At 45.7% G+C, this 25,947-nt stretch overlaps 1 protein-coding gene across 1 annotated transcript in view; it reads right to left on the minus strand.

Moving 5' to 3' along the window:
- Nucleotides 1-25,947, minus strand: part of SGPL1 (sphingosine-1-phosphate lyase 1) — an 87,265-nt gene that overhangs the window by 42,015 nt on the left and 19,303 nt on the right. The window contains exons 4-7 of the mRNA XM_075348976.1: nucleotides 15,296-15,443; nucleotides 10,011-10,090; nucleotides 5,506-5,634; nucleotides 1,089-1,177 (exon numbers count right to left, since the gene is read on the minus strand). Coding sequence (XP_075205091.1) covers nucleotides 1,089-1,177; nucleotides 5,506-5,634; nucleotides 10,011-10,090; nucleotides 15,296-15,443 — 446 coding nt within the window. The remainder of the gene's footprint in view (nucleotides 1-1,088; nucleotides 1,178-5,505; nucleotides 5,635-10,010; nucleotides 10,091-15,295; nucleotides 15,444-25,947) is intronic.

The following is a 25,947-nucleotide window of genomic DNA, read 5'->3' on the forward strand; positions in this document are numbered from 1 at the left end:
AGTTTAGTATAGAGAAATGACATAACAGGTTCCCTTTAAGTTGAATTTGTATACAAGTTGGAATAGGTGCAGGGCCAGTAAAAAAAAAAAAAAAAAAAAAACTGCAATTGATCAGTTTTCTGGCTGCCCCGTTGCTCGACGTCCGGTCCTTTTCTTTTTGCTGTCACTCGCCATTCTTGCAGCCTCTACTCAATAGACCAGGCCTTACAGCCGCATGGTAACAATGTAACGACCTTATGATGCTGACTGACCTGTGTGGCCAAAAGTCCTGGTCTATGGTGAAGAGAGGACCAGACAATGAGCAGCAACGCAGCCGTAGAGGTATTGGGTCTTTTTTTTTTATATCTTATGTTTGTATTTAGTCATATGCAAGTAACATTTTAAAAAAAAAAACAAAAAAAAAAAAAAACACAAACACCCCTTCTTTCCACAGTTTAAGACCCCCTTCTGTGTCTCCGGTACATGTTTGGACCGTTTCCTCATGTGCCAGAGACACGGGCACACGTAGACTCATTAAAATCAATGGGTCTGCGCTCACGTCCGTGTTTTCCCATGCAGTGTGCTCCACACGTAGACATGTCAGTTTTTCTCCGACATCACGGGTATCACACAGACCGCACACAGACCGCACTGTTCTGATCCCTGTGACATGCACCGGAGAAAACACACGTGCCTGTGAAATAAAAGGAATTTCTTTACTCGTCTTCTCCAGCCCTGCTGTCTCTGCCGCTGCCGTCACTCGCTTCCGACCCCCGCTCACTATGCTCATCGCACATTCACTCCACTGTGGCCGGAAGCTGCAGCAGCGGGGAGACAGCAGGACTGGAGACTGAAGATCAGCACCACGCACATCAACGCCAGGGACAGGTGAGCAGAAAGTTCCCGTTCTCTGTGTGTTATCACGAATAGCACACAGAGAAAACACGTGTGCCATAAACACGGCACATTTGGAGGGCAATACGCAACTTTAACACATCCGTGAAAGCGTGCGTGATTTTCAAGGACGTGTGAAAGAGGCCCAAGAAATATACATGTGTCCTCTGATGACTGTATGGCACTGGGATTTCTAGTAGAAGACCGATACATACATCTCTGGGTACTTGATTCCCTTTTCATACGCCAGATCTCTGTAGGCTTTGCAGGCCATCAAGATGCTTTCTGTTCCTCCAGATGTCATCTGGCAATAAAATAGACAATATTTAAAAGTTACTGTTGATCCACTGAGGCAAGGACAATGATAATTCAACAACGAATGAGGCTCTAAAAGGGAGAAAGACTGGGAAAACAATAGAAAACTGGAAAAAAAAAAATAATCAATTCCATCCATTGGTTTTCATTGCTAGCCATGGGGTTGAGTTTCAGCATTTCCTCACTATGTAGGTATCGGGCTGACAGTCCTGCTGGGGGCACGGATAGCCGATATTTGTTAGAGACCAGACCCAACATGCTAAAACAAAACCTGAGACAATGCATATATGTTAAGTTCCTAGTGGCCTCAGAATAAAAGCAGGATCCACCTCCTAAAAATCTCATGTGAAAAAGTGTAAAGGTAGCAAATGTGGTCATAGAACTCAAAGATTTCCAAATGTCTGCACGAGTGTTGCTCAATACACAGCGGCTGTCATACATTGTGTAACGTCACTGCACAGCTGTGTCTGACTGCCCGAGTGTCCTCAGATCACTACAAAAAAAGCCTGCCATGACCTTCACAGACACACAAGCTCAACACCAGAAAACGATCCTGCACAAGTGCAACACAGCTTATCACCTTGATTTCTCTGGTTTTCTTCTAATTTTTCTCCTTCGCCCTTTGAGAAGGTCTTCAGAAATAAGATACAGAAAAAGCTGGAGTTGCAGCTGGCATTTTAGGAATCGAGATTTAAGTTTCAGGGTGGAAAATCTCGATAAGCAGAGGTCATCTACCAAACTTCACATTCCCATGGTTTACATTTTTTGGTGATGGTTTTTAATCCCTGTTTATAAATGGTTTATTACAAAGAAAAATAGAAATCTTGCAATCTTCATGCAGGACACTAGGTTATTTTTCAAGGGGGGGTGGGGGGGATTTTAACTTGCGTACTATGTAACCATGATGGTCAGACCTCGACCCTGTCTTTTGTATGAAAGCATCTAGTGAGCATGTGCAAAGGTCATTGTGAAGGGAGCAGGGTGAGGAGTGACAGCTAAATAACCAATATAATCCAGTTCAACCCTTCCAAAGTCGATCCAATCAGTGGGGAAGCTCGGAGAATACATCACTGCATGGTGCTCACATAAGCATATCCAAGAGGGGGAGGACATCCAGCATGCAAGATAGATTACAATGGAAAATCTTTACTCATAAGCCATTAAGACAAAGTGGTCTACATACTGTGCAAAAAAACAAGATAAAAACCCTGCATAGAAAACAATTTGTTTCATACACAATAGTGTGCTTCGTCCTGGTATATGATAAGTGGACAGAGATGGCTGCCTTCTATATTTGTTTGCTCACAGATGGGCGGTGCAGGGACAGGTGATATATATGTAATTTACTACCAAGCACCTGGGATAATTCACATACATTCAGGATATAACGTAATCATAAAAACATAAAACACTGACAGACATTAGAAAATAATAAAAATCAATAATCATACATACTTTGCAACCTTCCAAAAGATCCTATGGGCTTACATTTATTTAAAGGGAAGCAGTCACCAGGTTTTCACCGTATCAAAGAGGACCGGCACCTGTGAGCCCTGTTACCGCACACTAGAATACTGTATATATGTCACCAATGCACTCTGCAGGGCACAATAGCTTTTATTATACTTAGACGATGCAGTCCAGTCCGATAGGAGTCTCTAGTCTTTATGTGGCGCCTACGCTCTTGTGATCGCCGTCCTCCTTGCCTGCTCCGTTTGGATGAAACATCCCATGCACAGGCATATTTCTCTCTGCCTTACAAAGGCTAGAGCAAAGTATCGTAGTGTGAATGAGCCAGCGTTCTTTGGCCTGCGCATTACTGTACTTTGCTCTGGCCTCAGCAGGTCAGACAGAAGTGCGCCTGCACAGGAGCGCTATGGAGGACACGGTGTAAATGACGTAGGATGCATCATCCACACGAAGCAGGGAAAGAGGGCGGCGATCGCAAGAAGAGAGGAAGCCGGATCGAGACCAGAGATGCCCATTGGGCCGGGTCGCACTTTCTAAGTAAAATAAAGGCTATTTTTTGTGCCTTGCAGAGAGGATTGGTGACATACAGTATTCTAGTGTGCTGTAACAGAGGGATAACAGGTGCTGGTCGTACTTTATATGGGGAAAACGTGACAACAGGTTCCCTTAAAACAGTAGATTACAAAAGCCTCTATATGGTGGAGAGATGGTTCTCCATCTCCTCCACAGATATCTGAATACATTAAACAGCATAACTAATAAATAGTGACTGGAGAATAGTGAAATATTTGGATTATTCGTCTCGAATATTTTGCACTATTTGTCACGAAAAACAAATCTACAAATGGGAAACTTGAATAATTTTCAGGCGGAGCCTCTCAGGACGTCTGGCAGAGCTGCAAAAATGATGAAATGTACGGAAAAGTGCTGAAATTGAATTAGAACAATATGGGGAAGATGCCTGGATGCATCTCTGACACTCAGGTCACTTTTGGGAAAATTATTATAAGAGTATTAAGCCACTTTGACATGCAGTTCCGCACTTATTTGTGATAACCGACGCAGGTAAAGTAGACAGCTGTGGGCTGCAGTCTCCAGCAGTGTGCTTTATCTTGGCTTGTTATCAAAAATAGAGTCTCCCCACAACGTTTAATTAAATAAAAATTTAAAATTAATTAAAAATAAAGAAAAAATAAAAATTACGTGGGTTCCTGCTCATTTTTTTTTTTTTTTATAACCAGACAAGATAAAGTTGACAGCTGGGGACTGATTATTCTCAGGCTGGGAGGGTCAATGGAATATTGGGCACTCCTCAGCCTAAAAACAGCAGCCCACAGCCACCCCACAACTGGCACATCATGGAATTACGTTAGATCTGCAAGTCGGCAAGAGTGTTTTTGGGGCTAATAAATTGGTGAAAGTGTGTGTTTTTTTTTTTTTTTTAATTATTATTATAATTATTATTTCAAATAAGGGATCTCCATTACCAACCATGGGCTTGATGGCAGCTGTGATTATTCACAAATCAGAGCTGATATCAACCCCATAAAACCCAGATTGCCACTGTACCAGGGCAATAGGGAGGAGACGGAAGTGTAAAATGTTTGGATGCATTTAATGCTTGTACAATATCGTACAGGTGTTCTCCAATTCTAGTTTCTGCTTGTAGATCCCATGTATTTTAAATTGCATTTTTTGCACTCAAAGTACAGAACATGATTGTTGCAGTTTGAAAAAAAATCTCTACTAGAAAACATTCTGCTGCCATCATGAATAGAAAAATAGTGTGGGGTTTTTTTTTTATTTTTTTTAAGCATGTGAACAAATCTTACATTAGGTGAAGGACACACTGGTAGAAACCCATTACCAATAGGCAAGTATTCCCATATTCAGCACTTTTCTAGAGGCTACCCTATTGCCACTTTTCAGAATTGAATCCAATCTATCATCACCTCTTAAAGGGAACCGGTCACCATTTTTTTGGCCTATAAGCTGCAGCCACCACCACCGGGCTCTTATATACAGCATTCTAACATGCTGTATATAAGAGCCCAGGCCGGGGGTTTAACATAAACACTTTATACTACTTACCTAATGGTCGCGCGGTGGGCCTTATGGGTGTCTCCGTTGTCCGGTGCCGCCTCTTTTGGCCATCTTTGTTCTCCTCTAGCCGCGGTGCATGACAGGTCCGACGTCATACACATTCGCCGGCATTCAGGTCCTGAGCAGGCACACTTTGCAGGGCAGATCAAAGTATTGTAGTGCGCCTGCGCAGGATCAGCGAGTGTGTATGACGTAGCCGTGTCATGCACACAGGCTTTAGAAAGAGTATGAAGATGGCCGAAAGAGGAGAATTTTCTATAGCAATTAATTTGTGATTAATTGTATAGAGATTTGCAATCATCATTTTCAGTAGAAACATCCAAGGAGTCCACGGTTAACTTTAAATAAGGAATTTATGTATCATTATTGATTTTCATTATTTTCTAATATCTGACAGTGTTTATTATTGGTACATTATATTCTGAATATATGTGAATTATCCCAGGTGCTTGGTAACATGTAATTACGCATGATATATAAGGCTACTTATCATACACCAGGACTAAGAAAAGTATTGCATTGGAATCACACTGGTCTCTACAGAGGGTTTTTATCTCACTTTTTGGCAAAGTATGAAGACCACTGTCTCATGAAGACTTTACATTTTAATCCATCTTGGAAGCTGGATGTCCACGCCTCTTGGATATACCAAGGTACTTGAGGGATAATCAGTGTCAAACTATTTCCTCTTCGAGGCCTGAGACTGGTCAATATTCATGAGAAAATACAAAATACTTTACTTACGGCTCCACAGGTCTCGGGGCCACCATTGAAAAGGTTACAGGCCATTCTGACTATTTCTGCTTCCATTTTACGCACACCAGGGAAAACATCAGGATGTAGAGGGTTGCTCCATGCAAATTCTCCATATACCTGCACAAAGTACAGAAAAGGTTTCATTTATGAGAATCCAACTTTGTGGATAAACCATGTCACAAACCATTAAGGAAGCAGGGCATGAAGAAGAAGTCATCAGCTGCACCCCTCACTGTGTGTGATAAAAATCAGATTCATGTATTATACAAATATGAATACAAGGGGTGCAGAATGCGCAATGGGGGACCCTCTGATCAATCAAAATGGCATATATATGTGAGAGTGCAATATGATCATAATTGTTAATACTACATTAGTAGAATAGGAAATTGACTTTTAAAAAACAGGCCGTCCTCAGACTATAGGAAAACAATGTCCATGCTCAGAACGCCGGTTACTGAATAGCCATGTATTATATACTCCTCCATTCATTTAATACATTTTCGTTGCAGCTTCCATACATTGATATTACTGGTCGTATTTGCCATAAGAAAGGGTAAAGAGCAACAGCAAACAAATATTTTCATCTTTACATGTTGCATTTTGCCTATTTTTGATATGTTTTGTAAGCCTGCCTCCTACAACAAGGTTATGTCACTCAGATGGGTTTCTGGAGTAAAGTTATGGCTACAGGTTGGGCCTAAAGCCTGTTTTACACGTTGCAATTTGGCATACGATATCGTATGCGATTTGCAACGCCCCCATCGTATGTGTGGCACATTCAATTTGTTGAACGTGCCGCACAAACGATTAACCCCGTCACACGTACTTACCCGTCCATACGACCTCTATGTGGGCGGCGAACATACACTTCCTGGAGTGGTAGGGACGTTCGCCGTCACATCGACGTCACGCGGCAGCCGGCCAATAGAAGCGGAGGGGCGGAGATGAGCGGGAGGTAAACATCCCGCCCACCTCATTCTTTCCGCATTGCCGGCTGGAGCCGCGGGACGCAGGTAAGATCTGTTCAATGTTCCTGGGGTGTCACACACTGCGATGTGTGCTGCCTCGGGAACATTGAACAACCCGACATGCAATTCGTCAGGATTCAACGACGTGTATGCGATGAACGTTTTAACGTTCAATCGCACGTAGTAGTCACAGTAACAGTAAGCTACAATGTACCTTACGATGCCGGATGTGCGTCACTTACGACGTGACCCCGCCGACACATCATAAGATATATTGTACCGTGTAAAGCGGGCTTAAGAAAGTCCTAGACGAGATATGGGATCAAAAACATTTGTCCATGAAGAGTCAAATTTAGAATGGTACTATTGATATAAAAAAAAATTATATATATATATATATATATATATATATATATATATATAGGTCAAGGAGTCAGACGTGATTCGTTCTCGGATTAACGATGGTAAAGTCATATGCGATTTGTAATCAACTAACAAAAGTGTAAGAGGTTTGGATATTTTACAACTGTTGTGCCACGTGCATAGTGGTGTTAGTGACATGACACCATGCAGGCCTGCCCTGTGCCCGTACCATCTGGCTGTTCCTTTATACAGGGTAAAGCTACCTCTAGAACGGCGTATTTCTGACCATAAACGAGTGCCCCTCACCCATACACAGATCAGTCACCTATCCTTTATTGGCCTGTTCACATGAGAAAATACAAACTGTATCGGAACAGAAGGACAGCCAATAAACGTTCTGAAGGTATATTGTCGGCCATCCCATTTACACGCGGTTATTGCTGCCGATAAGGATGCCTGCATTAACAATCCAATTAGTCGGGCATTTTATGCAATTGTCAGCTGATGAGAGGTATGATAAAAATGATCAATTATCAGCAGATGAATGTTCATGGTCATCAGCTGTGGTCAGTGGACCATGACCCCTTTTCCCACCCGGCCTGTGTTCCCCTTCATACATAGCTAAGGATGATTGACCTCGGGGAGATCAACATCCAACACCGCAGAGACACCATCACGTATTTCTCAACGCAGTGACACTAGAACAAGGCCCCCTGGGAAAATATGCAAAACAAGAATGCTACGGAGACACTATCACATGTTTCATGTTTCTCAACGCTGGCAGGAAACTAGCCAGGTCTTTCACCGGGAAGGAACAACCACGGGAAGGGCAGTCTCCAGTCAAGGAAACTGCCTATACCAAACATGGTGTCCATCCACAGACAGCTGTGATGCTGTCTCCGTGGTGTTGGATGTTGATCTCCCCGAGGTCAACCATCCTTACCTATGTAGTCTACTACTAGGCATTGCTCCCACTAGCCAGTTTCCTACTCCACACTGATGAGGGGCAAATACCCCGAAACAGCTGTCTGTGGATGGATACCATGTTTGGCATAGGTGGATTCCTTGACTGGAGACTGCCCTTCCCGAAGTTGTTCCTTCCCGGTGAAAGACCTGGCTAGTTTCCTGCCAGCGTTGAGAAAAATGTGATGGTGCCTCCGCGGCATTCTTGTGTTCACCTTCATGACCAGGCCAAATTTTACAATTCTGACCAGTGTCCCTTTATGAGGTTATACCTCTGGAACGTTCAGCGGATCCCGGTGAATCAGAGACTGTTTTTCTCGTGACATATTGTACTTCCTGTTAGTGGCAAGTTTAGGATGGTATTTTTTGTATTTGTGACAATATCACAAGTTTGATGAAAATTTTGTAATTGCCAAACTTTTAATTTTTATGCCTTTAACTCCTTCCCGGCAGGCGATTTTCCGTTTTCGTTTTAAGCTCCATTTCTTCTAAGGCGGGCTTTACACGTAGTTTCCGACATCGCAGCTTGTAAACCTTAGGAGCGATGATCACTGATTGCAAAAACGTCAAAAATCGTTGATCGGTGACATGTCGCTCCTTTTCATATCGCTGCTGCTGCTCGTACGATGTTGTTTGTCGTTCCTGCAGCACCACACATCGCTGTGTGTGACACCGCAGGAACGACAAACATCTCCTCACCCGCCTCCACCGACAATGCGGAAGGGAGAAGGTGGGCGGGATGTTATGTCCCGCTCATCTCCGCCCCTCCGTTTCTATTGGCCGGCTAGTGACGTCGCGGTGACGCCGGACGCACCTACGTCTTGAAGGAGGGATTGTTCGGCAGTCACAGCGACGTCGCCGACCAGGTATGTGCGCGTGAAGCTGCCATACCGATAATGTTCGCTACGGCAGCAATCACCATATATCGCATGTGCGACGGGGGCGGGTGCTATCACGCTCGACATCGCTAGCAATTGCTAGTGATGTCGCAATGTGTAAAGCCCGCCTAAGAGCTATACCTTTTTATAGAAATATGAGGGCTTATTTTTTGTGGGACGTGTTGTACTTTTGAATGACACCATTCATTCTGCCCCATATTGCACTTATTTTTTGAGCCTTGAGCTGACTGTTTTAATTATACAATTTATTTAAGAGATGTGAGGTTTTCATCGCCTGTTATTGCATTAAAATGCAATGTTGTAAAGACGAAAAAATCATGATCGCGTCAGAGCTGCCGAAGCCAGCAGGGAATAGCAAAATCCCTGGCGAACCAAGTTAGATCGTACCTGTTACCTGCACGTCTGGTGATCGGATCAGCAGACATGTGCGGGGAATAACGACGAGCCTGCATTAAAGGGACAGACACAGCCAAGAATCTATATATATGTCCTAGTTGTGAAGAGGTTAAACCAGAGAGTTATGTCACATAAAATAGTTAAAAGGGAAGCAGTCTCTAGGTTTTTGCTCCCCCATCTGAGAGCAGCATAATGTAGAGAGAGACCCTGATTCCAGCGATGTGTCACTTACTGAGCTGCTTGCTGTCATTTTGATAAAATCAATGTTTTCTCTAATGCAGATCTAGCAGTTATACAGAGCTCATGAATATGCTGGACTACCTGTCAGCATGCCAAGTAGTCCTCTAATGATAATCTACTGCTGATTAATCAATGATTTTATGAACATTACACTAAGCAGCCCAGTAAGTGATACGCCACTGGAATCAGGATCTCTGCCCCCACATTATGCTGCTCTTAGATTAGGTGGCAAAAACCTGGTGACAGATTCCCTTTAATATATAACTAAAATTTAAAATTCCACTTGTCTAATCCAAACCACCATATCGTGTGGGGGGGGGGGGGGGGGGGAAGGGGGGAGTCGCTGGGACCCGCCTGTATGACTAGTCAATAGTGCGGCTCGGTCCCCAGCAGCTATTAGAGGTGCATTTTCCTCTGAAACGTGGCAGAGTTTCAGAATGACGTATACATGGCTGTGATGGTAGAGACAGTGGCTGGTACAGGTTGCTCACGGTTTGGCATCAGCTGACAGGTTGACTATAAAGACACGATTGCGGAACTTTTCATCCAATGCAAATTTATTAAAATATACTTTGTTTGTGAAACAACTACTTTTAGTAACAAGAGGAGGGAGAAACAAGAAACAAAAAGCACAGCACACATTGTACTTGTGCGTATCTACCTTCACAAGAAGCTGGGTAAGCCGCTCATCTCCACTATAAACCGTTCCAGACACTTTGCCTTTTTCCCACGATACCTCTCCTGAAACAGAAAATGGAAGCGGTCATCACACGTCCTGCACAACACACAGCAAGCGTAAAACTGCAACATTACAGCATATGCCCAATATAACAGCCATGACCCTCACTAAGGAGGTAGTAAAGGGGCTGTCTGATCTAAATCCACAGGTCTGCATTGAGCGACGCTGGTAGTGGGTACACACATCGCATACTCGAGGCCACGTCACTGCCATTCCAGATTCAGACACTGGTGAATAAATCAGAGTGACGGCAAACGTATAGATTTATACTGGACAATCCCTTTAAAAAGGAAGAAGTGGCTCTAATACATCTAGAATGAAGGGCCCGCTGGTCAGTTGGCACGAGGCATATTTTATCACTACATGCCTGCAGTTTTCTAGCGCTCAGGCCAAATGCCATTATGTTCTGCATCATCTCCTATTTAGTGCTGCACTGTGTGAGACTGGGGCGCTGCTCAGGGGAATTAATGGAAATCTGTCACCAGGTTTTTTGCTTCCTAATCGGAGAGCAGCATAAGGCTATGTGCGCACAGTGCATTTTTCGCGCATTTTTTGGGTGCGTTTTTGGCCTCAAAACTGCATGACTTTGCTTCCCCAGCAAAGTCTATGAGTTTTCATTTTTGCTGTCCGCACACAACTTTTTTTTTTAAGCTGCGTTTTTGAGCTTGAAAAAGAAAAAAAAAAAAAAAAAAAAAAAAAAAAAAATGGACATGTCAATTCTTTCCTGCGTTTTTCGTCCATGCAATGCATTGGAAAAACGCAGCAAAACGCAGAGATCAAAAACGCAGCAAAACGCAGCCAAAAATGCACCAAATCGCAGTAAAAACACATGCGTTTTTTGACGCATTTTTTCGACGCAAGTGCGTTTTTATCGGCCAAAAACACACAAAAACGCAGCGTCAAAAAAACGCAGCATGCGCACATAGCCTTAATGTAGGGGATGATATCCTGATTACAGCTGTGTGTCACTTATAGGGCTGTTTTTTGTAGTTTTGATAAAAGCAATTATCAGGAAATTATTGCTAAATGACTAGTAAACCTGCTGCCAGGTGGTCCTCCATACTCCTGAACGGTTCATAACCCCACCACTGATTGTCAGCTTTCTGCCAATGCACAGTATACACGGAAAGCTGCCAATCCGTGGTGGGGACGAGGTTATGAACAGTTCAGCATCCAGAGAATGGGTAAATCTGCTGCAGATAAAACGAGTAAGCAGCTCAGTAAGTGTTCTATCCCTGGAATCAGGGTATCTGCCCCTATATCATACTGCTCGTAGATTACATAGCAAAAACCTGTGACAGATTTCCATCAATTCCACTGAGCAGCGTGCCAGTCTCACACAGTGCAGCATTAAGTAGGAGATGATGCATTAAAATATGGCATTTGGCCCGAGCTCTAGAAAGCTGCAGGAATGCCCTGGTAAAATATGCCTTGTGCCAACTGACCAGTGGGCCCTTCAATCAGATGCATTAGAGCCACTTTTTAGCTCCATTATCAGTAGCATCTCTATTACAGTAGATATACTTTATAAAGTGTCACAAATACAACTATAGAATATTACAGTGTCCACAAATGTATCTGTGATAAAATATACTGCAGATTTCTTCCCAATACTAGAAAGTGTCGTTGTATAACATGTTCTGTCAGCTACAAGACACCGCCATGTCCGGATGGCACAATCCCGCTTTCTCTCACACTGCACTATTCTGCATGTACTTTCTAGCTTTTGTCTATGGCCAGATGGTGCGGTGGCTGCACAGTGGCACCGTGCCAAAGCTCTGCCCACTCGTGTGGCAGATGGCCATTGCAGTGGGCGGCCACATGAAGGCGGCTGCATCGCCCGGCAGTGCCCGAAGGCAGCCATGGTCAGAATAAGCTAACCGGCAGCTAGATAACAGCAGGATGTGCTGGCAGAAAAACTGTGTAAAATACTTTTCTTATGCGTTTCTCCAATTCATTTGCAAGGGTGAAAAACGCTGTAAAAACGCTGAAAGAATTGACCTGCTACAGATCCGAACGTGCAAGGAAGAACTATTCACGTTCCTAGGATAGGAAAATGCTGCGTTTTTCACGGCAGAAAAGCAACGTGTATACATAGCCTTAGCAGAGTTCACACAAGCACCTAAATCATCAGCTACTTTTTTTTTTTTCCTCTGGATCAGAATTGTCATCAGTATGCAATCCATTCGGAATGTGTTGCCCAACAAAGCAGAGAGTGCAGCACCAGAGATCCACAAAAAAGCCAAACCGCTAAGGCTGCTTTCACACATCCAGCTTTTGCAATGCGGCACAATCCGGCACTTTGCAGGAAAACCGCAACCGTTTTTTTTTTTTGCTGCCGGTTGCGTTTTTCCTGCATAGACTTTAATTAGTGCCGCATTGTGCCGCATGGGCTTGCGTTCGGTCCGGTTTTTGCCGCATGCGGCAGATTTAGCCGATGCGGCAGCCGGATGGAACGTTCCCTGGCACGTTTTTTGCTCTGGCAAAAAAAACCGCATCGCGCCGCATCCGGCCGATGCGGCGCTTTTCCCAATGCATCCCTATGGATGCCGGATGCGGCGCGATGCGGTAAAAACCGCATCCGGCCGCCGCATGCGGTTTTTGCCACTGCGCATGCTCAGTAGCATGCCGCAAGCGGCAAAAACCAGACCGGCCGCATGTAAAAAACTTATGCAAAGGATGCGGTGTTTTCACCACATCCGTTGCATAGGCTTCACAGCCGGATTGAGCCGCAGAGCTCAAGCCGGATGTGGGAAAGTAGCCTAAAGCAACTAGCCGGGATAGAGAACTAGGAATGATCACAGGGGATGCCAACCAAAAAGTCCGAGGAAGCAATCGCTCACTAATAGGAATTAGAAGAGGGGCGCTCACCCTAGGTAGTGACAATCCTTTATTTTATTTGGATGAAAGGAACAGCGGAGTATGCGTGAAGCAAGGACGGCTGCAGTTTCACTCTTAAGAGTAGTGCTTCTACGGGTCCACCATAGTGAACCCGTAGAAGCACTACTCTAAGTGCGTCAGCCGTCGTCCTTGCGTCCCGCATACTCAGCTGTTCCTATCGTCCAAATTCTAAGCGCGAAACAGCAGCCGCTGTCCTTGCTTCCCACTGTTCTTTTCGTCCAAATGAAATAAAGGATTGTTTGTCACTACGTAGGGCGAGTGCCCCTCTTCTTCCTATTTATGAGCATTCGGCATGTGTGTTTACACATCAGCTATTAGAATGTCATTGAATATCTAGTGGTGTCATCATGGCCTCACAGAGGGCACAATCATGGCAAAACTGCATGTATACAATCCCACATAGCTGTTTCATGTGTGCCAAGACAATTTTCACATGTAGTTTTACATTTTTTACTCCTGCATGAAAAAAAAACAAAAAACTAGATTATACCAAGAAAACTGTTGACAAAATTAGCTGCATTAATGTTACTTTTTTTTGCCACTTACCAATTATAATATATATATATATAATTATAATATCTCAAATAGGGATACTAAAACTGTAGTAATAATGCAAAACAATATATTGACAAGCTGTGTTTTTCTAAAAACCACCTGGGGAGAGGGGAAAATAGAAGCACGCTAATGAGCGAGCTACCATTGCTCAGTACTCGCAAAACATGCTTGAGTTCCCCATCGACTTTTATTATACTCTTGTACTAGAGTCGCGCCTATCAAAGCCCCAACTGCTCGTTATGAGTACAGAGTCCCTGGGCATGGTAGTGCCCGCTCATCACTAGTTACGAGTGCCGAGCCCCCGGGCATAGTAGTGCTCGCTCATTACTAGTTACGAGTACCGAGCCCCCAGGCATAGTAGTGCTTGCTCATCACTAGTTACGAGTACCGAGCCCCCAGGCATAGTAGTGCTTGCTCATCACTAGTTACGAGTACCGAGCCCCCAGGCATAGTAGCGCTCGCTCATCACTAGTTACGAGTACCGAGCCCCCGGGCATAGTAGTGCTCGCTCATCACTAGTTACGAGTACCGAGCCCCCAGGCATAGTAGTGCTCGCTCATCACTAGTTACGAGTACCGAGCCCCCAGGCATAGTAGTGCTCGCTCATCACTAGTTACGAGTACCGAGCCCCCAGGCATAGTAGTGCTTGCTCATCACTAGTTACGAGTACCGAGCCCCCGGGCATAGTAGTGCTCGCTCATCACTAGTTACGAGTGCCGAGCCCCCAGGCATAGTAGTGCTTGCTCATCACTAGTTACGAGTACCGAGCCCCCAGGCATAGTAGTGCTCGCTCATCACTAGTTACGAGTACCGAGCCCCCAGGCATAGTAGTGCTCGCTCATCACTAGTTACGAGTACCGAGCCCCCAGGCATAGTAGTGCTTGCTCATCACTAGTTACGAGTACCGAGCCCCCAGGCATAGTAGTGCTCGCTCATCACTAGTTACGAGTACCGAGCCCCCAGGCATAGTAGTGCTCGCTCATCACTAGTTACGAGTACCGAGCCCCCAGGCATAGTAGTGCTCACTCATCACTAGTTACGAGTACCGAGCCCCCAGGCATAGTAGTGCTCACTCACGTACTGTAAGAATTACATTTTTTTTTTTTTAAATCTCATTCATTAAATTTCATTAAAGCGCTCATGAAAAATACAAGGTATGAGCAAGCTGTTATAATGCAAATTATTAACTCTGATGCTTTCACATATTGGGCCCTTTAAACGAATTTGTCACAGCAGAATTTTGCTATTTAATCTAAGAAAAAGCATAAATGTAGGGGCAGAGACCCCGATTCCTGAGATAGATCATTTATCAGGCTGGGAGCTGTAATTTCAATACAATCAATGTTTTATCAGCTAAAGGTTATCACTACAGGACTAGGTCTCATGTGCAGGGCAGTCAGGCTAATATGTATAACCCACCCCTTACACTGATTGGCAGCTTGCTGACAATGCACAGTGTGCATAGGAAATGGTCAATCAGTGGTATGGGCAGGTTATGGAGCAGAAGCATACTAACCACTACTACATCTACAGTAGAGCAATCAGGGATTTATCAAATCTGCCCCAAGTAATCCATTAAGTGACACATTGCTGCATCAGGGTCTCTATAACTACATCATGCTGCGCTCAGATTGCACAGCAAAAACCTGATTACATTCCCTTTAAATCCTTGAAACCACAAAATTTGATCTGGATCAACCGTAGTCTCATTTTATATACAAATATTCTGTCTCATGTCCTGGACGTTATACCTAGAGTAGAGTATTCTTTCAACTTCTCCATCACTTTGTCTTGCTTCAGTCCATTGCGCGGGAGAGTCTTCACAAAGCTGATTCCATCTTTGGCCTTTAGCAGTCGATGAGCCATTTCATCCAAAGCCTTATCCAGTTCCTTCTGGATCTGTGAAAATAAAGTGTAGACATGAGACTCCTGCCTGTAATAGACATGGTTGACCCGTTCAATCATCCTAGCGCTCCAGCTTATAAATGGAGTAATGCAGATCTAAACTTTTACACGCACCGTAAATATACAGGCTACAATTTACCTTACCCGTTCACAATGACCATCCAACAGTCTATGCGGGTCATGTGCGAACCAGTTAATACGAGGGGCTGCTGATAAGTCTTTGGCTTTGTAATTTTTTTGTTTCTATGGTAACAAATGTTACATCACATGAAAGCCTTGTGTATCTAATATAGGTTTTCAAAATGTTTGTGTTTGTTGCTTGAGTAATAAAATTCTTGCTTCTGCAAGGAAAGTCCACGAAGGATATTCATGGTGATATGTCGCAGACATTGGGGGATCAATGCCCTTCATATTCCACAGTTAATAACTGGGTTGCCAAATTTAAAACAGGCCACTTCAGCACCAATGATGAGTAACGTCCTGTACGACCGAGAGTGGTTGTTGTTGTTGTTCCGGAGATCGTCGATGCTGTGCACAACCTCATAGTGGAGAATCGACAAATTTCAGCCAAAACAATAGCAGACATCATGGAGATTTCCTGTGAATGTGTTTGTGTCATTATCCTTGAACATTTGAACATGAGGAAGCTATCTGCAAAGTGGCTCCACAAATGTTTGACGACAGATCAGAAAAGCACGAGAGTGAAAACTTCCCGGTCCATTTGTCAGCGTTTCCAGACTGATCGGAACTTCCTAGATCGACTGGTCACTTCCTAGATGAGATTGTTTTGTATGACCCTGAAAACAAGGAGTAGTCAAGAGTGGAGGTCCAGTCGTTCTCCTCATCCAAAAGTTCAGGGTGAAAAAATCAGCCACTAAGGTGATGGCACCTGTGTTCTGGGATAAGGAGGGCGTGCGGATAGTGAACTACCTTCAAAAGGGTTCTATTATCAATGCAAGGTATTACACTGAACTTTTGGACCAACTAAAGGCAGTTCTGAAGGCCAAAAAACGCAGCAAGCTGTCCAAAGGAATCTTGTTCCTGCAAGACAATGCCTCCACTCACACTGCAGAAGTGACCACCGCAAAACTGGCAGAGCTATAGACTGAGCCCTCGTGGGCAGGGTCCTCTCTCCTCCTATACCAGTCTGTTATATACTGTTAATGATTGTTGTATGTATACCCTCTTTCACTGTAAAGCACCATGGAATAAATGGCGCTATAAAAATAAATATAATAATAACAATAATAATAGCTTGACATTTAGCTGGTTGACCACCCACCTTATTCATCAGATCTAGCTCCCTCCGACTATAATCTGTTTTCAGACCAGAAGAAACACCTCAAGGGTACCACATTTCACACCATTTCTAATGCCATGGCTTCTACGGATGCCTGTTTTGAAGCACAACCGTAATCCTTTTTGCTAGGTTTACAGAACTTGGAATACTGATGTAAGAAGTGTGTTGACATCAGTGCAGAGTATGTGGAATAAATGTAAAGTTTCATCATCCTCTTGTTTCTTTCTGGGTAAAGCCAAAGACTTAGCAGCTCCTCGTATTACTACCTGGTAATAGCACACATCTTAAAATGAAAATTTCTGCAAATCATTTTAAATCTTTTTTTTTTTTTTGTCTACAGCACCCATTGAGAAGATTGTGCCCCGGGACCAGGGCTGTGGAGTTGGAGTGTCCATTTGGGTGGAGTTGGAGTCGATATAGACTCCTAAAATACAGTTGAAATCAGAAGTTTCCATCCACTATCTATAAAGACACATCTGCAGGTTTTTCTCACTATCTGACATGAAATCAGAATAAACCTTTCCCATTTTAGGTCAGTTAGGAGCCAAAATTGTTTATATTTTCTAAATGTCAGAATAATGAGAGAAAGACTGTTTTAATGCATTTTTATTACTTTCTGCAAAGTCAAAAATGTCCATCCACTTTATTATTTGGTACCATTACCCTTACACTGTATGACTTGGGTGAAACATTTTAGATAACCTTCCACAAGCTTCTTACAATAGTTGGTAGGAATTTGGGCCCATTCCTCCTGACAGAACTGGTGTAACTGAGCCATGTTTGTAGGTCACTTTGCTCACAGTGGCCTTTACAGCTTTGCCCATAAATTTTCAATAGGATTGAGATCAGGGCTTTGTGATGGCCACTCCAAATTCAAACTCCATTGATTTTGTTATCGTTAAGCTACTTTGTAACCAGTTTGGCAGTATGCTTCGCGTCATTGTTTATTTGGAAGACCCATTTCCGCCCAAGCTTTAAATTCCTGGCTGATGTGTTGAGATGTGGCTTCAGTATTGCCACATAATCCTCTTTCCTCATGATGCCATCTATTTTGTGAACTGCACCAGTGCCTCCTACATCAATACTTCCCCACAACATCATGCTTCCACCTCAGTGTTTCACAGTTGGCATGGTGTTCTTAGGCTTCAACTTTTTTTGTCCAAACGTAACAATTGTCATTATGACCAAACAGTTCAATTTTAGTTTTGTCAGACCACAGGACAGGTCTCCAAAACTTAAGGTGTTTGTTTCTTTGTGCATTTGCAAATATTAATCTGGCATTTTTTTCGTTTCTTTTGGAGGAATGGCTTCTTACTGGCAGAGTGACCTTTTAGGTCATGTTGATATAGTACTTGTTTCACTGTGGATAACACAATCTTACCAGCTTCTGCCAGCATCTTCACAAGGTCTTTTACTTTTGTTCTTGGGTTGATATGCACATGTCTGACCAAAGCACATTTATCTCTGGTACACAAAACCTGTCTGTCTCCTTCCTGAGGGGTATGATGGCTGGACATTTCCATCTTGTTTCTACTTGCGTATATTTGTTTGTACAAATAAACGAGGCACCTTCAAGTATCTGCATGCAAGGATGAACCAGTCTTGTGCAAGTCCACAATTCTCTTCCTGAGATCTTGGCTGATTTCTTTTGACTTTCCCATGATTCTACACAATGAAGCAGTGTGTGTCAGGTGTGCATTAAATACATCCACAGGTGTCTCTCTAATTAAGAATCTTCCAAACACATGGCATCATCATATGGGCTGTCCCATGTTTAGGCTTAGTACTCAGTGTATGTTAACTTTTGACATTGAAATTAGAAAAAAAAAGCCTTAAAATATTCTGTCTCTCCTTAAGGCCCCGTCACACTAAGCAACATCGCTAGCAACATCGCTGCTAACGAACAACTTTTGTGACGTTGCTAGCGATGTTGCTGTGTGTGACATCCAGCAACAACCTGGCCCCTGCTGTGAGGTCGTTGGTTGTTGCTGAATGTCCTGGGCCATTTTTTAATTGTTGCTGTCCCGCTGTGAAGCACAGATCGCTGTGTGTGACAGCGAGACAGCAACAACTAAATGTGCAGGCAGCAGGAGCCGGCTTCTGCGGAGGCTGGTAACCACAGTAAACATCGGGTAACCAAGAAGCCCTGTCCTTGGTTACCCGATATTTACCTTCGTTACCAGCCTCCGCCGCTCTCACTGTCAGTGCCGGCTCCTGCTCTGTGCACATGTAGCTGCAGGACACATCGGGTTAATTAACCCGATGTGTGCTGTAACTAGGAGAGCAAGGAGCCAGCGCTAAGCAGTGTGCGCTGCTCCCTGCTCTGTGCACATGTAGCTGCAGTACACATCGGGTAATTAACCCCATGTGTGCTGTAGCTAGGAGAGCAGGGAGCCAGCGCTAAGCGGTGTGCGCTGCTCCCTGCTCATGTAGCTGCAGCATACATCGGGTAATTAACCCGATGTGTGCTGTACTAGGAGAGCAGGGAGCCAGCGCTCAGTGTGCGCTGCTCCCTGCTCTCTGCACGTGTAGCTGCGTGAGCTGGTAACCAAGGTAAATATCGGGTTGGTTACCCGATATTTACCTTAGTTACCAAGCGCAGCATCTTCCACGCGGCGCTGGGGGCTGGTCACTGGTTGCTGGTGAGCTCACCAGCAACTTGTGTAGCCACGCTCCAGCGATCCCTGCCAGGTCAGGTTGCTGGTGGGATCGCTGGAGCGTCGCAGTGTGACATCTCACCAGCAACCTCCTAGCAACTTACCAGCGATCCCTATGGTTGTTGGGATCGCTGGTAAGTTGTTTAGTGTGACTGGACCTTTATTCTGGCATTTGGCAAATATAAATAATTTTGGTACCTAATTGACCTAAAATGAGAAAGGTTTATTCTGATTTCACATCAGATAGTGAAAAAAACCTGCAGATGTGTCTATTTAGATAGTGTGTAAACATCTGGTTTCAACTGTATATAATAAATTGGGTACAGCGGTTCAATGCAGTATGTGATGAATATTTTTTCATAAGAATTTGGGAAAGTTATGATTTATAGAATATATGTCTGTTCTATTCCTGATCAAAGAATCTTGGCTTTTAGTTGAGATGAATCTGTGCTGCACTTCAGCCACATAAAATATGTAGTGATGTTACCATTTTAGGCCCCCTTCACACGTCCGTGAAAAACACGCACGTGTGTTATGGGCCGTTTTTCGGGTCCGTGTCCCGTTTTTGTGTCCGTTTTTATGGTCCGTGTGGCACCTGTGTGAATTGCGTATGCTAGCCGTGTTTGTGTGCAGAACGTCCGTGTGTGCGTGTGGAATTAACGTGTATGTGTACGTGTAATGTCCGTGTGTAATGTCCGTGTGTGTGATGCACAATGTCGTTTATAAATGTCGGCTGACAGCAGACAGAGTTGCGCGATGAGAATGAACTCGGGTGAACTTCACCCGACTTCATCCTCATACCGCGGCTCTGTCTGTGTCGAGTACTGATTAGCGGTCACCTGTGAAGGATTCACCGGTGACCGCTAATCCCCCGAGTGACTGAAGTGTCCCCCCCTCTCTCATACTCACCGATCCCCGATCACCGGCTCTGCACGGCATTCACACTGCTGCGGCGGCTTTTACTATTTTGAAAAAGCCGGCCGCTCATTAAACAATCTCCTATTCCCTGCTTTCCCCGCCCACCGGCGCCTATGATTGGTTACAGTGAGACACGCCCCCACGCTGAGTGACAGGTGTCACACTGCACCCAATCACAGCAGCCGGTGGGCGTGTCTATACTGTGCAGTAAAATAAATAAATAAATTAAAAAAAAACGGCGTGCGGTCCCCCCCAATTTTAATGCCAGCCAGATAAAGCCATACGGCTGAAGGCTGGTATTCTCAGGATGGGGAGCTCCACGTTATGGGGAGCCCCCCACCCTAACAATATCAGTCAGCAGCCGCCCAGAATTGCCGCATACATTATATGCGACAGTTCTGGGACAGTACCCGGCTCTTCCCGATTTGCCCTGGTGCCGTTGGCAAATCGGGGTAATAAGGAGTTATTGGCAGCCCATAGCTGCCAATAAGTCCTAGATTAATCATGTCAGGCGTCTATGAGACACCCTCCATGATTAATCTGTAAGTTACAGTAAATAAACACACACACACCAGAAAAAATCCTTTATTAGAAATAAAAACACACACACATTCCCTGGTTCACCACTTTAATCATCCCCGAAAAAGCCCTCCATGTCCGGCGTCCTCCAGGATGCTCCAGCGTCGCATCCAGCGCTGCTGCATGGAGGTGACAGGAGCTGCAGAAGACACCACCGCTCCGGTCACCTCCACGCAGCTAATGAAGACAGCCGCGCGATCAGCTGAGCTGTCACAGAGGTTACCCGCTGTCACTGGATACAGCGGGTAACCTCTGTGACAGCTCAGCTGATCGCGCGGCTGTCTTCATTAGCTGCGTGGAGGTGACCGGAGCGGTGGTGTCTTCTGCAGCTCCTGTCACCTCCATGCAGCAGCGCTGGATGCGACGCTGGAGCATCCTGGAGGACGCCGGACATGGAGGGCTTTTTCGGGGATGATTAAAGTGGTGAACCAGGGAATGTGTGTGTGTTTTTATTTCTAATAAAGGATTTTTTCTGGTGTGTGTGTGTTTATTTACTGTAACTTACAGATTAATCATGGAGGGTGTCTCATAGACGCCTGACATGATTAATCTAGGACTTATTGGCAGCTATGGGCTGCCAATAACTCCTTATTACCCCGATTTGCCAACGGCACCAGGGCAAATCGGGAAGAGCCGGGTACTGTCCCAGAACTGTCGCATATAATGTATGCGGCAATTCTGGGCGGCTGCTGACTGATATTGTTAGGGTGGGGGGCTCCCCATAACGTGGAGCTCCCCATCCTGAGAATACCAGCCTTCAGCCGTATGGCTTTATCTGGCTGGCATTAAAATTGGGGGGGACCGCACGCCGTTTTTTTTTAATTATTTATTTATTTATTTTACTGCACAGTATAGACACGCCCACCGGCTGCTGTGATTGGGTGCAGTGTGACACCTGTCACTCAGCGTGGGGGCGTGTCTCACTGTAACCAATCATAGGCGCCGGTGGGCGGGGAAAGCAGGGAATACGAGATTGTTTAATGGGCGGCCGGCTTTTTCAAAATAGTAAAAGCCGCCGCAGCAGTGTGAATGCCGTGCAGCGCTGCGCCGGAGATCGGGGAACGGTAAGTATGAGAGAGGGGGGGAAACTGACCGACAGACTGTGAGAGAGGGACAGACAGACAGAGAGACCGACAGAGAGACTGACCGACGGACTCAGGGAGATTGACGGACATACACAGAAATAGAAAGAATAGCCGACATCACTAGAAATAAAAACACCAAACGGACACGGACTATAGGTATATGCATACGTGTTTACTAACGTGTGTGCACATACCCATAGACTTTCATTGTGTCCACGTGTGCGTGCTCCGTGCAGATAACGGACATGCATCCGTGCCAAACGCAAACACATACGGATCACGGACACGCACACACGGACATAATGAAATAACGGACGTGTGACCACAATCATAGATTAACATTGGTGCACGTTTGGCCGTGTCTCCGGTATATACGGAAACGGACCAAACACGCACGTGTATCACGGACGTGTGAAGGGGGCCTTATACAGTAAATTTATCACAAACATGAGTCAAGTATGAAGGAGTCGTACTCGGGGAAATTGAGGAGTCGGAGGTTTGGCTTACCGACTCCACAGCCCTGCCCAGGACACAGTCTGCTCCTACGTTCCTATTGCTTTCCATCTGTAATCCACTTCTTGCTAAAATACGTTAGTGAGAATTATTGGACAGACTGGAGACAGAATGACCTTACAGGGCCTCCTTGTAATGTAACTTGGAGGCACATAGGTGTGCATAGTAGACAGAATAAACACCATTTGCAAAGTAGCTTTATATTTCACTTTATATACATCGGACACAAACCCAGATTTGACTGCAGACGTGTACATGACCTATAATAAGACTATCGGAGGAGACTTTCTTCAGAGTTGTTTGAATTCTCTGCTGAATTATGGTGGAGATAAAGGATACTTTGTTACACTTATCTTATCGGTCTATTAGGACACTGGTCATCTGAGGAGGTTTATAGGCATGTGTGGGTTCAAAGTCTACAGTTCAGTTTAGAGATCATGGACCCCATTTGCGTTTTTTTTTTTTTTTTTTTTCTAGTGATGTTGCCTTTTCCTGTGAAGATATTCAAAAAGGTGCACATGGCTCATGAATTTGTGCAAAATAAAAAAAATGCCCTTTTAAATTTTGTTTCTTGCAACTTTTTAGAGCAAAAATAAATAATGTTCCAATGTTACAAAATTTGTGCAAAAATTGCAGACACATTCTTTCTGGGGGAAAGAACGTTTGTGCAAAAATGTTGTCCCTTTTTAAAAAGTTGAAGAGTCAGTTGAAAACCTCCAAAAAGTGATTTAGTATGTAATGTCAGATGCAGTGTGTGTGTGATTGTGTCGGATGCAGTGTGTGTGTGTGTGTGTGTGTGTGTGTGTGTGTGTGTGTGTGTGTGTGTGTGTGTGTGTGTGTGTGTGTGTGTGTGTGTGTGTGTGTGTATATATAGTGTCAGATGCAGTGTGTGTGTGTCAGATGCAGTGTGTAATATATATATATATATATATATATATATATATATATATATATATATATATATATATATATATATATATATATATATACACACACACACACACATTATATATAATTGCCTTATTCTGTCTGTCTGTCATGCTCCGAAATTGTGTCCTTACCATGACACAAAGCTGATTGGCCGCTGGGCTCGCCATGGCCCCGCCCCCCCACACGGATTGGCCTCTCGCCCCGGCTCTCTGCAGGCCCCGCCCCCCTCACGCAATGCACGCTCGCTCTGGCCCAACTGACACGGAGCTCCGATTCCCAGGTGCGTACACACACACACATCAGATCACACTCACTCTCACACACACCTCACACATCACAACATGCTGGGATATCGCTTGCTTCTACACCGGCTCCGTCAGGATCCCGGCAGCGCCAGACATAACCTTGCGATGCTGGGATCTTGACGGAGGCCGTGAAAGCTCCCTTAGGTCCCTTAGTTACCCGATGTGTATCATAGTTACCAGTGTACACCGGCTCACACTCACTCTCACACACACCTCACACACACCTCACATCAAGGTCCTGCAGCTGCGGAACATACACACATAACAGCACACACACACACACACACATCAGATCACACATCAAATCGCATCCACATACTCACAACATCCTAGGATATCGCTTGCTTCTCGGCGGCGATACTGTGCTGTTGTGAGCTTCCAGGACCAGCCGGGGGATCACATGGCCAGAAGCATGTGATATCCCCGGATGTTGTGAGTATCAGCGCGTATGTGCAATATCGTCAGTGTGTGTGTCTTTGTGTGTGAGTGTATGCGATCGGGTGGGGGTGTGTGGGTGTGTGTGAGTGTATGCGATCGGGTGTGTGTGAGTGTATGCGATCGGGTGTGTGTGAGTGTATGCGATCGGGTGTGTGTGAGTGTATGCGATCGGGTGGGTGTGAGTGTATGCGATCGGGTGGGTGTGTGTGAGTGTATGCGATCGGATCTGTGAGTGTCGGCAGAGGAGCACGGCGTGCTGGAGGAGGCTGAGAGGACAGAGGCTGATCCTGGTGAAGGCTGGGATGGGGAGGCTGATGCTGGGGACAGAGAGGCTGATGCTGGAGACAGAGAGGCTGATGCTGGAGACAGAGAGGCTGATGCTGGAGACAGAGAGGCTGATGCTGGAGACAGAGAGGCTGATGCTGGAGACAGAGAGGCTGATGCTGGAGACAGAGAGGCTGATGCTGGAGACAGAGAGGCTGATGCTGGAGACAGAGAGGCTGATGCTGGAGACAGAGAGGCTGATGCTGGGGACAGAGAGGCTGATGCTGGGGACAGAGAGGCTGATGCTGGGGACAGAGAGGCTGATGCTGGGGACAGAGAGGCTGATGCTGGGGACAGAGAGGCTGATGCTGGGGACAGAGAGGCTGATGCTGGGGACAGAGAGGCTGATGCTGGGGACAGAGAGGCTGATGCTGGGGACAGAGAGGCTGATGCTGGGGACAGAGAGGCTGATGCTGGGGACAGAGAGGCTGATGCTGGGGACAGAGAGGCTGATGCTGGGGACAGAGAGGCTGATGCTGGGGACAGAGAGGCTGATGCTGGGGACAGAGAGGCTGATGCTGGGGACAGAGAGGCTGATGCTGGGGACAGAGAGGCTGATGCTGGGGACAGAGAGGCTGATGCTGGGGACAGAGAGGCTGATGCTGGGGACAGAGAGGCTGATGCTGGGGACAGAGAGGCTGATGCTGGGGACAGAGAGGCTGATGCTGGGGACAGAGAGGCTGATGCTGGGGACAGAGAGGCTGATGCTGGGGACAGAGAGGCTGATGCTGGGGACAGAGAGGCTGATGCTGGGGACAGAGAGGCTGATGCTGGGGACAGAGAGGCTGATGCTGGGGACAGAGAGGCTGATGCTGGGGACAGAGAGGCTGATGCTGGAGACAGAGAGGCTGATGCTGGAGACAGAGAGGCTGATGCTGGAGACAGAGAGGCTGATGCTGGAGACAGAGAGGCTGATGCTGGAGACAGAGAGGCTGATGCTGGAGACAGAGAGGCTGATGCTGGAGACAGAGAGGCTGATGCTGGAGACAGAGAGGCTGATGCTGGAGACAGAGAGGCTGATGCTGGAGACAGAGAGGCTGATGCTGGAGACAGAGAGGCTGATGCTGGAGACAGAGAGGCTGATGCTGGAGACAGAGAGGCTGATGCTGGAGACAGAGAGGCTGATGCTGGAGACAGAGAGGCTGATGCTGGAGACAGAGAGGCTGATGCTGGAGACAGAGAGGCTGATGCTGGAGACAGAGAGGCTGATGCTGGAGACAGAGAGGCTGATGCTGGCGCAGCATGGCGGATGGAGCACGCTTGGGAGTGCGCAGCATGGCGGATGGAGCACGTTTGGGAGTGCGCAGCATGGCGGATGGAGCACGTTTGGGAGTGCGCAGCATGGCGGATGGAGCACGTTTGGGAGTGCGCAGCATGGCGGATGGAGCACGTTTGGGAGTGCGCAGCATGGCGGATGGAGCACGTTTGGGAGTGCGCAGCATGGCGGAT

This window comes from Anomaloglossus baeobatrachus, chromosome 5 (assembly GCF_048569485.1).
Source record: "Anomaloglossus baeobatrachus isolate aAnoBae1 chromosome 5, aAnoBae1.hap1, whole genome shotgun sequence".
In the NCBI taxonomy this organism is placed as follows: Eukaryota; Metazoa; Chordata; class Amphibia; order Anura; family Aromobatidae; genus Anomaloglossus; species Anomaloglossus baeobatrachus.